At 49.7% G+C, this 18429-nt stretch overlaps 1 protein-coding gene across 14 annotated transcripts in view; it reads left to right on the forward strand.

Moving 5' to 3' along the window:
• The window catches only part of NCOR2 (nuclear receptor corepressor 2), a 475703-nt gene that overhangs the window by 202867 nt on the left and 254407 nt on the right, over positions 1 to 18429 (forward strand). For all 14 annotated transcript variants that reach the window (XM_073676156.1, XM_073676157.1, XM_073676163.1 and 11 more), the window contains exon 5: positions 11004 to 11183. In XM_073676156.1, coding sequence (XP_073532257.1) covers positions 11004 to 11183 — 180 coding nt within the window. The remainder of the gene's footprint in view (positions 1 to 11003; positions 11184 to 18429) is intronic.

Raw genomic sequence — 18429 nt, forward strand, 5'->3', positions numbered from 1 at the left:
AGTGTGCTGCGTGCAGTCTGCAGCAATCACTGATCATGTGCACGTACCCTTACACAAAGAAATATAATAGACTGGTCATTTTGTATGTCATTTTTTATGTTAATGAGGTTGTTCGGGAATATATTATTAATGACGTATACTCAGGATAGGTCATCAGTATCAGATCAGCATCTTGACTGATGAGCACAGTACAGTGAGTAGTGGCTGCTTCCTGGTACTGCAGATCAGCAGCTGTCCATTGGATGGCGCTGTGCTGTTCAGCTGTTTTAATGTTTACAGCTGACCTGTCTCCCCCTCACTGGTCTGATGTTGATGACCTATCCTGATAAGTCATTCGTATTATATGTCCGGACAACCCCGTTAACTATGGCCCTCATAAAAGAATGAAAGATCTTTCAGTGAACAATAATTTATGTCTCTGGAAAAAAATTCAAAAGTCTTTTTTCTCAGAATCTGTAATGACAGTGCGTCATTGGATGGCAAAATTGATCAGTTGGTGTTAAATTTTACTCAAACATTCATTATAGTTTAAAGTATAATCATCAGCTGCATATGGGCATCTAATAGGACAGGGGTCTCAAACACGCGGCCCCTCCGGCTGCTTCTTGCGGCCCGCAGGCACAGACCCCTTAACGATCGCGGCTCTCTCCAGCCGCCGCCGACATCAACGCTGTAGCGCAGTGTATTGCCGCGCAGAGACCGGCTCTCTGCACAGCAACACCAGTGTCAGCCGCCGGCCTATCAGAGGCCAGCAGGTGACATCTGCGCATGGCAGTGACGTCATACGCCGCTGCGCTGGGACGCAGATGTCAGCTTCTGGCCTGTGATAGGCCGGCGGCTGACACTGGTGTTGCTGTGCAGAGAGCCGGTCTCTGCGCGGCAATACACTGCGCTACAGCGTTGATGTCGGCGGCGGCTGGAGAGAGCCGCGATCGTTAAGGGGTCTGTGCCTGCGGGCCACAGGTGCAGAAGGACGCCGAGGGAACGGAGAACAGGTGAGGCTCTTTTTTTTTTTTTTTTTTTTCCTCTTGTCATGTGAAATACAGCACAGGGGGGCCCTGACCGCAGTATGGGGGGACGGGGACCCTGACCACAGTATGGGGGGGAACCTGGATGGGAGACCATGTCTGCAGTATGGGGGACCTGGATGGGAGACCATGTCTGCAGTATGGGGGACCTGGATGGGAGACCATGTCTGCAGTATGGGGGACCTGGATGGGAGACCATGTCTGCAGTATGGGGGACCTGGATGGGAGACCATGTCTGCAGTATGGGGGACCTGGAGGGGGGACCATGTCTGCAGTATGGGGGACCATGTCTGCAGGATGGGGGACCATGTCTGCAGGATGGGGGACCATGTCTGCAGGATGGGAGACCATTTCTGCAGTATGGGGGACCTGGATGGGAGACCATGTCTGCAGTATGGGGGACCTGGATGGGAGACCATGTCTGCAGTATGGGGGACCTGGATGGGAGACCATGTCTGCAGTATGGGGGACCTGGATGGGAGACCATGTCTGCAGTATGGGGGACTTGGATGGGAGACCATGTCTGCAGTATGGGGGACCTGGATGGGAGACCATGTCTGCAGTATGGGGGACCTGGATGGGAGACCATGTCTGCAGTATGGGGGACCTGGATGGGAGACCATGTCTGCAGTATGGGGGACCTGGAGGGGAGACCATGTCTGCAGGATGGGGGACCATGTCTGCAGGATGGGGGACCATGTCTGCAGGATGGGGGACCATGTCTGCAGGATGGGAGACCATTTCTGCAGTATGGGGGACCTGGATGGGAGACCATGTCTGCAGTATGGGGGACCTGGATGGGAGACCATGTCTGCAGTATGGGGGACCTGGATGGGAGACCATGTCTGCAGTATTGGGGACCTGGATGGGAGACCATGTCTGCAGTATGGGGGACCTGGATGGGAGACCATGTCTGCAGTATGGGGGACCTGGATGGGAGACCATGTCTGCAGTATGGGGGACCTGGATGGGAGACCATGTATGCAGTATGGGGGACTTGGATGGGAGACCATGTCTGCAGTATGGGGGACTTGGATGGGAGACCATGTCTGCAGTATGGGGGACCTGGATGGGAGACCATGTCTGCAGTATGGGGGACCTGGATGGGAGACCATGTCTGCAGTATGGGGGACCTGGTTGGGAGACCATGTCTGCAGTATGGGGGACCTGGATGGGAGACCATGTCTGCAGTATGGGGGACCTGGATGGGAGACCATGTCTGCAGTATGGGGGACCTGGATGGGAGACCATGTCTGCAGTATGGGGGACCTGGATGGGAGACCATGTCTGCAGTATGGGGGACCTGGATGGGAGACCATGTCTGCAGTATGGGGGACCTGGATGGGAGACCATGTCTGCAGTATGGGGGACCTGGAGGGGAGACCATGTCTGCAGTATGGGGGACCTGGAGGGGAGACCATGTCTGCAGGATGGGAGACCATGTCTGCAGGATGGGAGACCATGTCTGCAGTATGGGGGACTTGGATGGGAGACCATGTCTGCAATATGGGGGCCATGTCTGCAGGATGGGGGACCATGTCTGCAGGATGGGAGACCATTTCTGCAGTATGGGGGACCTGGATGGGAGACCATGTCTGCAGTATGGGGGACCTGGATGGGAGACCATGTCTGCAGTATGGGAGACCTGGAGGGGAGACCATGTCTGCAGTATGGGAGACCTGGAGGGGAGACCATGTCTGCAGTATGGGAGACCTGGAGGGGAGACCATGTCTGCAGTATGGGAGACCTGGAGGGGACACCATATCTGCAGTATGGGGTACCTGGAGGGGAGACCATGTCTGCAGTATGGGGGACCTGGAGGGGAGACCATGTCTGCAGTATGGGGGACCTGGATGGGAGACCATGTCTGCAGTATGGGGGACCTGGAGGGGAGACCATGTCTGCAGTATGGGGGACCTGGAGGGGAGACCATGTCTGCAGTATGGGGGACCTGGAGGGGAGACCATGTCTGCAGTATGGGGGACCTGGAGGGGAGACCATGTCTGCAGTATGGGGGACCTGGAGGGGAGACCATGTCTGCAGTATGGGGGACCTGGAGGGGAGACCATGTCTGCAGTATGGGGGACCTGGAGGGGAGACCATGTCTGCAGTATGGGGGACCTGGAGGGGAGACCATGTCTGCAGTATGGGGGACCTGGAGGGGAGACCATGTCTGCAGTATGGGGGACCTGGAGGGGAGACCATGTCTGCAAGATGAGAACCAGTTCAAAAGGTGTATAGAAAATGTAACGGGTCTGGGAGGCGGAACCTCTGAGCTACTATACAAGGGGGCAGTCCTTGTAAGGGAGCGGGTGGCGACCAGGGAAGACGGGCAGGAGGTCACAGCAGGTGACCGGGACAGTCTCTGAGTGAACGGGCTGGAGGTCACGGCAAGTGACCGGGGCAGTCTCTGGATGAACGGGCTGATGGTCACGGCAAGTGACCGGGGCAGTCTCTGAATGAACGGGCAGATGGTCACGGCAAGTGACCGGGGCAGTCTCTGGATGAACGGGCAGATGGTCACGGCAAGTGACCGGGGCAGTCTCTAGGTAAAGGGTTGGTACGACCTGTGGCGGCTGATGATAGACGTGAGCTCCCAGGTGAGCAGGCGAGAGTCTCTGGATGAACGGGTGGTCACAGCATGTGACGGCGGAGCCTCCAGGAAGACCAACAGACAGGCGGCAGATGAGCGCTCCCAGGTGAGCGGGCAGAGGACTCTGGACAGGCGGGTGGTCACAGCACGTGACGGCAGAGCCTCCAGGTAGGCTAGCAGACAGGCAGCAGATGAGCGCTCCCAGGTGAGCGAGCAGGAGTCACTGGACAGGCAGGTGGTCACAGCACGTGACGGCGGAGCCTCCAGGTAGACTAGCAGGCAGGTGGCTGATGTGCGCTCCCAGGTGAGCGGGCAGACTGGTCCTTAGACAGACTGACAGGAGTAGTAAGGCAGACCGTCGGACCTCAGACTAGCAGGCAGGTAGCAGATAATCTGGCAGGAATCTGGCAGGTAACTGGCAGGTAACTGGCAACGGGACCTGAGGGTTGAAGCAGAGTAGTGAACAGTGCAACAACATTGCTCGGGCACCTCCATTTTGGAGGAGGTGCCTTATATATGGTGAAGTCCTCCGGCCATTGGCCGGGGACTCCTTAGGACGGCGCGCGCGGCCCCTTTAAGAGGAAGGGAGAGCGCGCGCCCGCGCACTAAGCACAGTGGCCGGGAAGGAGCGCGCGCTACCAGCAGAGCGGGAGGAGGACGCCGGGCACGGAGCAGGGAGGTGAGGGGAACAGCGTCCCTGCCTAGCAGAGGGCAGGGACGCCGGCGCTACAGTACCCCCCCCTTTAGGCCCCCCCTTTTTTAGGCCAGACAGAAATTTAGCTAGGATAAGAGGGGCATGGATGTTCTCCCGGGGCTCCCACGTTCTCTCCTCAGGACCAAACCCCCTCCAATCTACCAGAAAAAAGGTCTTTCCTCTTACCCTTTTGGTGGCAAGAATGTTCTCTACCTCAAACTCGTCCTCAGCAGAAACCGGAGCAGGAGGCGTACCTGTAGACTTGGAAAAAGAGTTAAGTACCACAGGTTTGAGGAGAGATACATGGAAGGAGTTAGGGATCCGTAAGTTGGCCGGGAGTTTTAATTTATAGGCCATCGAGTTGATCTGACTGATGACCTCCAGAGGACCGATGAACCGAGGCCCTAACTTGTAAGAAGGTATCTTGAGTCGGACATATTTAGATGAGAGCCAGACTTTATCTCCAGGACGAAATTGTGGAGGATCCAGGCGTTTTTTGTCAGCGTGTCTTTTCATCCGTTCGGACGACTGAAGGAGTGCGGATCGGGTACTCTCCCAAATGGAGGAAAATTTGCTAACGAGAGATTCCGCAGCCGGGTTGTCCACAGAGGTGGAGACAGGAAAAGGAATCCGAGGATGCTGACCGAAGACTACAAAAAACGGGGATTTGGAGGAGGATTCGCTCTCGTGATTGTTATAGGAGAACTCGGCCCATGGTAGGAGATCCACCCAGTCAGAAAGATGGGCATTAACGAAGTGCCGGAGGTAACTGGTCAGGTTCTGATTGATCCGCTCCACTTGACCATTGGACTGTGGGTGGTAAGCGGAAGAGAAGTCCAGGGTGACGTCTAGCAGTTTACAAGTGGCTCTCCAGAAACGTGAGGTGAACTGTACCCCACGATCCGACACGATGTGGAGGGGCAGGCCATGAAGACGGAAGATGTGGCGGATAAAGTCTTTAGCCAGCTCGGGTGCAGACGGGAGGCCAGGCAGGGGAATAAAGTGAGCCATCTTGGAAAAACGGTCAGCGACCACCCAAATGACCGTACAACCGGCAGAGACGGGGAGATCAGTTATGAAGTCCATAGCAATATGCTGCCAGGGGGCAGCAGGCACAGGAAGCGGAAGAAGGCGACCGGCTGGCAGGTGTCTCGGGACTTTGTTGCGGGCGCAGGACACACAGGCAGAAACAAAGTCTATTACGTCCTTGTGCAGGGTAGGCCACCAGTAGTGCCGGGCAATAAGCTGGAGGGTCTTTTTCTGACCGGCGTGGCCAGCTAGTTTAGACGAGTGACCCCAGTGTAGGATCTTCTCCCGATCAGGTACTGATACGAACGTCTTACCGGGAGGGAGACGATTTAGGCTCACGGGAGCCACCTGCATTACTCTGGCGGGATCGATGATATGTTTAGGTTCTTCCTCGAGATCGGACACCAGAAAGGATCGGGACAAGGCATCTGCTTTGACGTTTTTGTCAGCCGGGCGAAAATGAACAAAATCAAAGCGAGCAAAAGACAAGGACCACCGGGCTTGGCGCGGGTTAAGTCTCTGGGCATGCTGGAGGTAAGCCAAGTTCTTGTGGTCAGTGTAAATTATTACCGGATGAAGAGCCCCCTCGAGTAGGTAACGCCACTCCTCCAATGCCAGTTTGATGGCCAATAACTCTCGGTCTCCTATGGAATAGTTGCGCTCAGAAGAGGAGAAGAGTTTGGAGAAGAAGCCACAAGTTACCATTCTCCCGGAAGATGATTTTTGAGTAAGTACCGCTCCGGCTCCAGAGGAGGAGGCGTCAACTTCCAGGAAGAACTGCTTGTTGCCGTCCGGGCGATGCAGCACCGGGGCGGAAGAGAAGGCCTGTTTTAGGGAAAGAAAGGCCTCCTCTGCTTCGGGTGGCCACTCTTTGGGATTAGTACCCTTATGGGTGAGCGCGGAAATTGGGGCAGTCCGGGAAGAGAAGTGTGGTATGAAGAGGCGGTAGTAGTTGGCGAAGCCCAGGAATCGCTGAATGGCCTTCAACCCCTCCGGTCGAGGCCATTTCTCGATTGCAGACAGTTTCTCTGGATCCATTCGTAGGCCGGTCTGAGAAATAATGTAGCCCAAAAACGGAAGCGAGGTCTGCTCAAAGAGGCACTTCTCGTATTTAGCGAAGAGGTGATTCTGCCTGAGCCTGAGCAGGACCTTACGAACGTCCCTCCGGTGAGTCTGGAGATCCGGAGAGAAGACCAAGATGTCGTCCAGGTACACCACTACGCAGGAGTAGAGAAGGTCCCGGAAGATGTCATTGACCAACTCTTGAAAGACGGCAGGCGCGTTACAGAGACCAAAGGGCATTACCAGATATTCATAGTGGCCGTCCCGGGTGTTGAATGCCGTCTTCCATTCATCCCCCTGACGGATACGAACCAGGTTGTACGCCCCACGGAGGTCCAGTTTGGTGAAGATTCTAGCCCCCCTCAGACGATCAAATAACTCCGGAATGAGCGGAAGGGGGTACTTATTCTTCACCGTGATCTGGTTAAGGCCTCTATAGTCTATACAGGGACGGAGAGAGCCGTCCTTCTTTTTGACGAAAAAGAAGCCTGCTCCCGCCGGGGAGGTAGATTTCCGAATGAATCCCCTGGCCAGATTCTCCTCAATATATTCGGACATCGACCGGGTCTCAGCAGCGGATAAAGGATAAATACGCCCACGGGGAGGAGTAGTACCAGGTAACAGGTCGATAGGGCAGTCGTATGGTCTATGAGGAGGTAGTGTCTCTGCTTCCTTTTTATTAAAGACATCAGCATAAGACCAATAAGGAATCGGAAGTCCAGGTAGATTAGCTGGGGTAGGAGAAGGACGGACTGGATGGACGGGAACCAGACAGGTCTTATGGCAGTCCTGTCCCCAGCGAAGGACTTCTCCGGTCTGCCAGTCAAGCACGGGTGCATGTCTCTGGAGCCAAGGTAGGCCTAGCAAGAGGGCGTGAGAGAGTCCAGGCAGAACATGAAAGGAGATACTCTCAGAATGCAGCATTCCCACCTGCAGAGTAATGGATTCAGTGATGAGTTGGATGGGGCGTGGTAAGAGGCCCCCATCCACGGCAGCAACAGACAAGGGTACAGCCAGAGGTTTGGTGGGGATGCGGTATTTCTCTACCAGGGACTGTGAAATAAGATTCCCGGCTGCTCCAGAGTCAAGTTGGGCTAGTTCGAAAAAACGGTTCTCCCCGCAGACGATTGAGACTGACAGCAGCAGAGATGGAGAGGATTTATTCTTGTCTAGGTTGACCTCTCTGAGCGAACCTAGACACAGGCGTTTCCCGACCTCTCCGGGCAGGCACGGATCCGGTGCTCCTTACTGCCACAGTAGAAGCAGCTCCCCTCGGCACGGCGTAAGTCCTGACGGGTTTTGACCATCTTGGTCTGGTCGACCTGCATAGACTCAGGAGAGTGTACCTGGGTAGAGACGGAGGGAGTGACGGGTTTCTGAAAAGTAGGAGCTAGACATGGTAACCTCCTCTCACGGGTGACCTCTTTGGCACGCTCCTGGAACCGTAGGTCAATCCGGGTGGCAAGAGTTATTAGGTCATCGAGAGTGGTAGGAATGTCCCGACCGGCAAGTTCATCTTTAATACGGCCGGACAGACCCTCCCAGAAGACGGATACCAGAGCGTCGTTATCCCAGGCCAGCTCCGAGGCAAGGGTACGGAACCGTATGGCATATTGGCCCACGGTGAGACTTCCCTGACGGAGGCGTAGCAGTGATGATGCGGATGAGGTCTTCCGTCCGGGTTCGTCGAAGACTTTCCGGAAAGCCGTGAGAAAAGCAGGCAAGTTGGACACCAGGGGGTCTCCTCTCTCCCATAGAGGATTTAGCCAGGCCAGGGCCTCCCCGGTGAGATGGGACATGATGAATGCAATTTTGGCCCGGTCAGAGTTAAACTGGTGGGACAATAGTTCAAAGTGCAGGGTGCACTGATTTATGAAGCCCCGAGCCTGGGCGGAGTCGCCTCCGAAGCGAGGAGGTGCAGAAAGTCGGGGTCCGGGGTAGGATACCATGGTATTAGTGGGCAGCGGAGCTGCCGGATTGCGAGACATGGCACTGGCGGAGGTTGCTGGTGGAGCAGTCAGAGTGTCCAGGCGAGTATTGACATTCCGCAGGTGACCCAGGATGGACTCCTGTTGGGACCTTTGACGGGACAGTTCATGACACAGGTCCGAGAGCGAGGGAGCTTGGGTGCCACCGGGTTCCATGGCCCGAGCAAACTGTAACGGGTCTGGGAGGCGGAACCTCTGAGCTACTATACAAGGGGGCAGTCCTTGTAAGGGAGCGGGTGGCGACCAGGGAAGACGGGCAGGAGGTCACAGCAGGTGACCGGGACAGTCTCTGAGTGAACGGGCTGGAGGTCACGGCAAGTGACCGGGGCAGTCTCTGGATGAACGGGCTGATGGTCACGGCAAGTGACCGGGGCAGTCTCTGAATGAACGGGCAGATGGTCACGGCAAGTGACCGGGGCAGTCTCTGGATGAACGGGCAGATGGTCACGGCAAGTGACCGGGGCAGTCTCTAGGTAAAGGGTTGGTACGACCTGTGGCGGCTGATGATAGACGTGAGCTCCCAGGTGAGCAGGCGAGAGTCTCTGGATGAACGGGTGGTCACAGCATGTGACGGCGGAGCCTCCAGGAAGACCAACAGACAGGCGGCAGATGAGCGCTCCCAGGTGAGCGGGCAGAGGACTCTGGACAGGCGGGTGGTCACAGCACGTGACGGCAGAGCCTCCAGGTAGGCTAGCAGACAGGCAGCAGATGAGCGCTCCCAGGTGAGCGAGCAGGAGTCACTGGACAGGCAGGTGGTCACAGCACGTGACGGCGGAGCCTCCAGGTAGACTAGCAGGCAGGTAGCAGGTGTGTGCTCCCAGGTGAGCGGGCAAGCTGGTCCATAGACAGACTGACAGGAGTTGGAAGGCAGACCGTCGGACCTCGGGCAAGCAGGCAGGTGGCTGATGTGCGCTCCCAGGTGAACGGGCAGACTGGTCCTTAGACAGACTGACAGGAGTAGTAAGGCAGACCGTCGGACCTCAGACTAGCAGGCAGGTAGCAGATAATCAGGCAGGAATCTGGCAGGTAACTGGCAGGTAACTGGCAACGGGACCTGAGGGCTGAAGCAGAGTAGTGAACAGTGCAACAACATTGCTCGGGCACCTCCATTTTGGAGGAGGTGCCTTATATATGATGAAGTCCTCCGGCCATTGGCCGGGGACCCCTTAGGACGGCGCGCGCGGCCCCTTTAAGAGGAAGGGAGAGCGCGCGCGCCCTAAGCACAGTGGCCGGGAAGGAGCGCACGCTGCCAGCAGAGCAGGAGGAGGACGCCGGGCACGGAGCAGGGAGGTGAGGGGAACAGCGTCCCTGCCTAGCAGAGGGCAGGGACGCCGGCGCTACAGAAAATAAAATGGTATCACTAAAAATGTCACTTTGTCATGCAAATAATGCAGCCCCCCAAATTAAATGTTTTTCCGTTTGTGGCCCATATGCCCAGCTGAGTTTGAGACCCCTGTAATAGGAACATTTTTATTTAGTTGGCTGGTGTAGCTTACTTTGTTCCAGTGTGTATCTGTATTTATAAAGCTTGAGCCAAATAACACAGGTTCCTCCTTTAGCAAGAGGTGATGGATCTCTCACCTCATCCTCCCTGTACAATGACCTCTGCACAGATTACAAAGCATGCCTACAAAACTCTCCAGCCAATGAATATCAGCCCATGTAATCATGTACCAAAGATGGTTTGAAATGTTTCTGTATCTGCTAATAAAAGAAGACTTGGTTGATATACTGGTATTTACAAAATAAAGACCTAGAATAAAGTGATTTATTGGCTCTAATTATACATGCCTATATTTTCGTTGCCTTTCATTGACATTACCTGTAATAGGCTTACCTTGTCTAGGAAGAGATCTAAAGTGGGGAGCTATGGCATAACAATTGTTAATATTTTTTTATGTCATTTTTTGCGTGTTTTACCCATTCAGTTCACATTTCATTGTGTGATCTGCTGGCAAAACTTCTCTTATTTATTTTTTTTAAGTTAAATAATAGATGGCCGTCTGTTGTGTGGTGGCAGAACTGCACAGGGCTGCTACATCCAATGAGTGTGGTGCTGACAGTGCTGCGGTCCTCAGGTGTGGGGTTTGCAGTGTAGACTGAATGTGGGTTCCCAGCTGTTGTATACTGTATGTAGCGGGTGCGGGGGGGATGAATATTTGTACCATCTGACTGTTCAGAGCATGAGCAGAGCTGCCAGACTATTGTCAGGCAATGGCTGGGGTACTGTGCAACTCAGTACACAGTAACTGGAAATAACGAAGCCTGTGGAAGAGTACAGACAGATGCAGAGTACATGCTAAAGGAGTACCATATTTTCATTTTTTTATGTTTCATATGTAATGAATGTCATCACCAGTTATTTATTAATAGCTACATTTATTTGACTAATCTGTACTTTTATGAAATGCTGTGCCTGCCTCCACCACCGATCAGAAAGTGTTATATCATCACTTTCTTTGATGGGAAATCCCCTTTTAATTAGTCATTTACTGTATTAAAAAAGTATCTTTGCTTGGTATTCATTTTATGCTGATTACTTAGAATTTGCTTTCTCAGATCCAATGGGTTGCCATGTACTTACTAAAGTTGCATTTTCCTATCCTCAGGATCGCTGCTTAACTGGAAAACTAGAGCCCGTGTCCCCCTCTAGTCCACCTCATGTTGATGGAGAACTGGATCTGCTGCCTACAAGGCTTTCCAAGGAGGAGCTGATACAGAACATGGACAGGGTGGACCGTGAGATTACCATGGTAGAACAGCAAATCTCCAAGCTAAAGAAGAAACAGGTTTGTCACCATGTATTGTTTATTCACAGCTTTCCCACTTTGTGTAACCCCTTAAAGGGTTATTCCCATCTTCACCTATGGGTTCTCTTGGATAGGGATTGTCAAAACAAACACTTTTGCAATTTTCGATTTATTGAAATCTGCAGTGGTTCTTGAAATATTAAAATTTATCTACTGCTAGTTACTTAGAAGACCGACCACCGCTGCAGTCAACTTTTAAGCATTACTGAAGCTGGCTGGGATTATGAGTTTACAGTGCCCTCTGGCAATCCTGGCCATCTTCAGGACAGTGCTTACAATCTTAATAGAAAAGAGCTTGTAAGTGCTCAATGTGTTTGGCCACTTGTTCTCTATAGCAGTGGTAGCCTGTCTCTTAGGCAACATTTATGAAAAATCTTAATATCTCAACATTGGCTGAAAATTTTAATGAATAGTAAAATAGCAAAAGTAATTTTTTTTCAAGCGCTATCCAAAAATACCTATCTATGAAGAAGACAAAAGCCCTTTAAAGATCAACCTGTTTTGGACCTTCAGGAACAAACAGTTATACAGTAAGTAAAAAGAATATTTCTATCGATTTAAAGCTGTTAAATGGCTTGTATTTTGCATCAACTTGAGGCGTACAGTGGGGGAAAAAAAGTATTTAGTCAGCCACCAATTGTGCAAGTTCTCCCACTTAAAAATATGAGAGACCTGTAATTGATATCATAGGTAGACCTCAACTATGAGAGACAAAATGAGAAAACAAATCCTGAAAATCACATTGTCTGATTTGTAAAGAATTTTTTTTCAAATTTTGGTGAAAAATAAGTATTTGGTCAATTACAAACAAGCAAGATTTCTGGCTCTCACAGACCTGTAACTTCTTCTTTAAGAGACTCCTCGGTCCTCCACTCATTACCTGTAGTACTGGCGGCTGTTTGAACTTGTTATCCGTATAAAAGACGCCTGTCCGCAACCTCAAACAGTCACACGCCAAACTCCACTATGGTGAAGACCAAAGAGCTGTCAAAGGACACCAGAAACAAAATTGTAGCCCTGAACCAAGCTCGGATGACCGAATCTGCAATAGGCAAGCAGCTTGGTGTGAAGAAATCAACTGTGCGAGCAATAATTAGAAAATGGAAGACATACAAGACCACTGATAATCTCCCTCGATCTGGAGCTCCACACAAGATCTCACCCCGTGGGGTCAAAATGATCTGAAGAACGGTGAGCAAAAGTCCAAGAACCACATGGGGGGACCTAGTGAATGATCTGCAGAGAGCTGGGACCAACGTTACACAGGCTACCATCAGTAACACAACATGCCGCCAGAGACTCAGATCCTGCAGTGCCAGACGTGTCCCTCTGCTTAAGCCATTACATGTTCGGGCCCATCTGAAGTTTGCTAGAGAGCATTTGGATGATCCAGAAGAGTATTGGGAGAATGTCATATGGTCAGATGAAACCAAAGTAGAACTGTTTGGTAGAAACACAACTCTGCATCTTTGGAGGAGAAAGAATACCGAGTTGCATCCAAAGAACACCATACCTACTGTGAAGCATGGGGGTGGCAACATCATGCTTTGGGGCGGTTTCTCTGCCAGGGGACCAGGGCGACTGATCCGTGTACAGGAAAGAATGAATGGGGCCATGTATCGTTAGATTTTGAGTGCAAACCTCCTTACATCAGCAAGTGCATTGAAGATGAAACGTGGTTGGGTCTTTCAGCATGACAATGATCCCAAGCACACAGCCAGGGCAACGAAGGAGTGGCTTCGTAAGAGGCATTTCAAGGTCCTGGAGTGGCTTAGCCAGTCTCCAGATCTAAACCCTATAGAAAACCTTTAGAGGGAGTTGAAAGTCCGTGTTGCCCAGCGACAGCCCCAAAACATCAATGCTCTAGAGGAGATCTGCATGGAGAAATGGGCCAACATACCAACAACAGTGTGTGCCAACCTTGTGAAGACTTACAGAAAACGTTTGACCTCTGTCATTGCCAACAAAGGATATATAACAAAGTACTGAGATGAACTTTTGTAATTGACCAAATACTTATTTTCCACCAAAATTTGAAAAAAAATTCTTTCCAAATCAGACAATGTGATTTTCAGGATTTGTTTTCTCATTTTGTCTCTCATAGTTGAGGTATACCTATGATGTCAATTACAGGCCTCTCTCATCTTTTTAAGTGGGAGAACTTGCACAATTGGTGGCTGACTAAATACTTTTTTCCCCACTGTATATTATTCATTAATTTACCCACAATTTTTTGGGGGAGTGAGGGAAAGGAAAGGATTTTTTTTTTGTCTTGTCACAATTGCACTGGCACCGTAGTGTGTGTGTATACAGTTAGGTCCATATATATATATTTGGACAGAGACAACATTTTTCTAATTTTGGTTCTAGACATTACCACAATGAATTTTAAACAAAACAATTCAGATGCAGTTGAAGTTCAGACTTTCAGCTTTCATTGAGGGTATCCACATTAAAATTGGATGAAGGGTTTAGGAGTTTCAGCTCCTTAACATGTGCCACCCTGTTTTTAAAGGGACCAAAAGTAATTGGACAATTGACTCCAAGGCAATTTCATGGACAGGTGAGGGCAATCCCTTCGTTATGTCATTCTCAATTAAGCAGATAAAAGGCCTGGAGTTGATTTGAGGTGTGGTGCTTTCATTTGGAAGGTTTTTCTGTGAAGTAAACATGTGGTCAAAGGAGCTCTCCATGCTGGTGAAACAAGCCATCCTTAAGCTGCAAAAACAGAAAAAACCCATCTGAGAAATTGCTACAATATTAGGAGTGGCAAAATCTACAGTTTGGTACATCCTGAGAAAGAAAGAAAGCACTGGTGAACTCATCAATGCAAAAAGACCTGGGCGCCCACGGAAGACAACAGTGGTGGATGATCGCAGAATAATCTCCATGGTAAAGAGAACCCCCTTCACAACAGCCAACCAAGTGAACAACACTCTCCAGGAGGTAGGCGTATCAATATCCAAATCTACCATAAAGAGAAGACTACATGAAAGTAAATACAGAGGATTCACTGCACGGTGCCAGCCACTCATAAGCATCAAGAATAAAAAGGCTAGACTGGACTTTGCTATAAAACATCTAAAAAAGCCAGCACAGTTCTGGAAGAACATTCTTTGGACAGATGAAACCAAGATGAACCTCTGCCAGAATGATGGAAAGAAAAAAGTATGGCGAAGGCGTGGTACAGCTCATGATCCAAAGCATACCACATCATCTGTAAAACACGGCGGAGGCAGTGTGATGGCTTGGGCATGCATGGCTGCCAGTGGCACTGGGTCACTAGTGTTTATTGATGATGTGACACAGGACAGAAGCAGCCGAATGAATTCTGATGTATTCAGAGCCATACTGTGTGCTCAGATCCAGCCAAATGCAGCCAAACTGATTGGTCGTCGTTTCATACTACAGATGAACAATGAACCTAAACATAAAGCCAAAGCAACCCAGGAGTTTATTAAAGCAAAGAAGTGGAATATTCTTGAATGGCCAAGTCAGCCACCTGATCTCAACCCAATTGAGCATGCATTTCACTTGTTAAAGACTAAACTTCAGACAGAAAGGCCCACAAACAAACAGTAACTGAAAACCACCGCAGTGAAGGCCTGGCAGAGCATCAAAAAGGAGGAAACACAGCGTCTGGTGATGTCCATGAGTTCAAGACTTCAGGCAGTCATTGCCAACAAAGGGTTTTCAACCAAGTACTAGAAATGAACATTTTATTTACAATTATTTAATCTGTCCAATTTTTTTTGGTCCCTTTAAAAACAGGGTGGCACATGTTAAGGAGCTGAAACTCCTAAACCCTTCATCCAATTTTAATGTGGATACCCTCAAATGAAAGCTGAAAGTCTGAACTTCAACTGCATCTGAATTGTTTTGTTTACAATTCATTGTGGTAATGTCTAGAACCAAAATTAGAAAAATGTTGTCTCTGTCCAAATATATATATGGACCTAACTGTGTGTGTGTGTATGTATATGTACTCAAAAAAGTAAAAGGAACACTTAAACAACAGAATATAACTCCAAGTAAATCAAACTTCTGTGAAATTAAATTGTCCACTTAGGAAACAACACTGATTGACAATCAATTTCACATGCTGTTGTGCAAATGGAATAGACAATAGATGGAAATTATTGGCAATTATCAAGACACCCTCAATAAAGGAGTGGTTCTGCAGGTGGGGACTAGAGATGAGCGTTGTTCTACTCGAACTGTTCGCCAATCTCAAATTCGAGCTGTTTTGGGTGGTGTTCGAGCCGGTCGGCGAACACGAACAATTTGAGAAAAATTCGGCTGTTCGAGGTTATGTTCGATAACTGTTCGTGCACCAAAATCATAACTGGATTTTTTCTCAGTAATGATGAAAATTAATGTTAATACGCAGTTTGAGTGTACAGCGGGGTGGGGGGAGGGGCAGGGGATGGATCTCTGCAGGAACAATGAAGATCTCCATTTTTTTTTCTCTTTCCCGCATTTGCAGTGGGGAGGTGCAATCTGTCAGCCTATCAGCAGCGCACACACGGAGCGAAGTGCTTTTTTTCACACAAGCAAGGGCATGTGTGATTGGCAGTGTATGTCACATGTCCTTGCCCTATAAGACCAAGCCATTTTCCCCGTCGCCACCATTTTCTCACTGCTGCAGCTGCGTGTTAGACGGCACCGCTGTTGCTGTGTGTGCTATACCTTGTTAATTTCAAGCCAATTTTCTCTGAAATCTACAGATAGCTTGGGAGTAGGGAATAGTTGTGATTGCAGTCCTTTTAAGGACTAGGTTACAGCATTTCCACCGACTTTTATCAGGCAGGTCTGTGCTCTTAAATAGATAGGTTGTGGGAGTAAAGACTAATTGTAATTGGAGTCCTTTTCAGGACTAGGTTACATGAGTTCCTATCAGTTTTTGCCAGGCAGGTCTGTGCCAGTGCTGTGCAAGTTTTTTTCACAGCATTTGGCTGAATCTAGCAAAGCTAATCCTTTTTGGCCTATTGCAGAGTGTGTTAGTCAGTGGAGTAGCCTATCTGTGTTGCAAGATATAACACCTGTGTATAGAATACCAATTTTTTTACTGCACCTAGTGAAGTAAAATCTTTTGGGCATAGCATCATTCTATTAGTCCATCTATACTGACCTCCATCAGGTTGCAAACTGAATATAATTTTTTTCTGCATCTAGCTCTGAAAAAATATTTGGGCTTCTAGCGGTGTGTGGGACTTGGTCTATTAGTCCATCTATACTGACCTCCATCAGGTTGCAAATTAAAAATAATTTTTTTCTGCATCTAGCTCTGAAAAAATATTTGGGCTTCTAGCGGTGTGTGGGACTTGGTCTATTAGTCCATCTATACTGACCTCCATCAGGTTGCAAATTAAAAATATTTTTTTTCTGCATCTAGCTCTGAAAAAATATTTGGGCTTCTAGCAGTGTGTGGGACTTGGTCTATTAGTCCATCTATACTGACCTCCATCAGGTTGCAAATTAAAAATAATTTTTTTCTTCATTTATCTCTGAAAAAATATTTGGGCTTCTAGCAGCGTGTGGGACTTAGTCTATTAGTCCATCTATACTGACCTTCATCAGGTTGCAAATTAAAAATAATTTTTTTCTTCATTTATCTCTGAAAAAATATTTGGGCTTCTAGCTGTGTGTGGGACTTGGTCTATTAGTCCATCTATACTGACCTCCATCAGGTTGCAAATTAAAAATAATTTTTTTCTGCATCTAACCCAGCCAATAGTTTTGGCCTAATACCACAGTTTGGCCACTCAGCTCTGCTCGGTTACCATCCATTGTTTTTTTGTGCAAACAACTCCAGAGTTGTGAATTAGTTAACCACCAAAATGAGTGGAAAAAGGCCTGCTGCTGGTGGAAAGGGGAATAGGCGTGTTGGGAAGGGGAAAAAAGGTTGTGTCCGTGGGGTAGGTGCAGAAGAAAGACCATCTTCCAGCCAAACTAAAATGTCTACTTCTTTTAGCGGACAATGTGATAAGATCCCTTTCTTACGGCCACGCCAATCGCTACAAATTCCAGATGAGGCACAAAAACAGCAGGTGCTTCAACGGATATCAAGTGCTCCTTTAAGTGGGCTCTCCTCCACATCAACTTCAACATCACAAATACTCCAGTCCTCAAAGGTGTCACCCAAATCGCACTTGCTTCCTCACAGCTCCCAAATCTCCAGCTGCCCGTCTGAGTATGAGGTAGAACAGATGGTTGAGTCTGCAGAGCTGTTTACTCATACTATAGCCTGGGAATCAGAGGTCGACTCCAGCGCTTCTGTGAATCCAGACGAGGAAATGATCTGCACTGATGCCCAGAATCTTTATGAGTCGGATCCAGGACCAGACGCAGAAGGTTCTGACCATAATGTAGACCCTCATTCCCAAACTGTAACTCCTGTTGGTGGAGACAATGAGGAAGACGATGATAAGACTCAAATACCTGATTGGAGCGACAACTTTAGTTTTTTGTCAGGGCAGGAACAGGTTGGCTCTGAGGACGACGGGTGTGATAACGCACAGGGTGATGATGATGAGGTCGGAGATCCCACTTACTGTCAACCCACAGTCAGCCAAGAGATGAGGTCAGCAGAGGAGGTGGAGGAAGATGCTAGTGACGACGAGGTCAGGTTGCGCCTTCCTGGACAGAGACGTAGTACTGGAAGCACGTCAACAACTGCATCCTCAAACACAACTCTGCCTCTCACCACAAGTCGTGGTGGCTCTTCAGGTCGCATGGGTGCTAAGCCTTGCATAGCCTGGGCATTTTTTCAGATCGATAAAGATGACCCAACTCGTGTTATCTGTAACATTTGTCAGCAAAAGCTAAGTAGAGGCCAAAAAATACATAGTTTGAGTACTTCATGCATGAACCGGCACATGGACATGAAGCATAAGTTGCAGTGGGAAGCTCAGTGTGCTACAATGCGGCCTAGCCGGCCGGGCCAACCACCGTCTGCCATATCTTGTGCATCCGCGGCCTCTTCATCCTCTGTGACTGGGGGGACAGCAGTCACACCTGTTTTGGGGCGCAGACCTGCCACCTCTTTACCCGCAACAGCCAGCGTGATTGGCAGGTCATCATTTTCTTTGGAGGTGGTAACACCAGCTGGTCTTGAGCGCTGTCCGACATCGATAGCACCACCTTTGGATCAAGGCAACCTAACATGTCCGCCTGCATCTTCCTCACAGACCGGCAGTTTGCCGGGGACACCCTTATCAACCCC

This window comes from Phyllobates terribilis, unplaced genomic scaffold, assembly GCF_046119375.1.
Source record: "Phyllobates terribilis strain yellow unplaced genomic scaffold, ASM4611937v1 Scaffold_1__5_contigs__length_1240528914, whole genome shotgun sequence".
NCBI classification, from domain to species: domain Eukaryota; kingdom Metazoa; phylum Chordata; class Amphibia; order Anura; family Dendrobatidae; genus Phyllobates; species Phyllobates terribilis.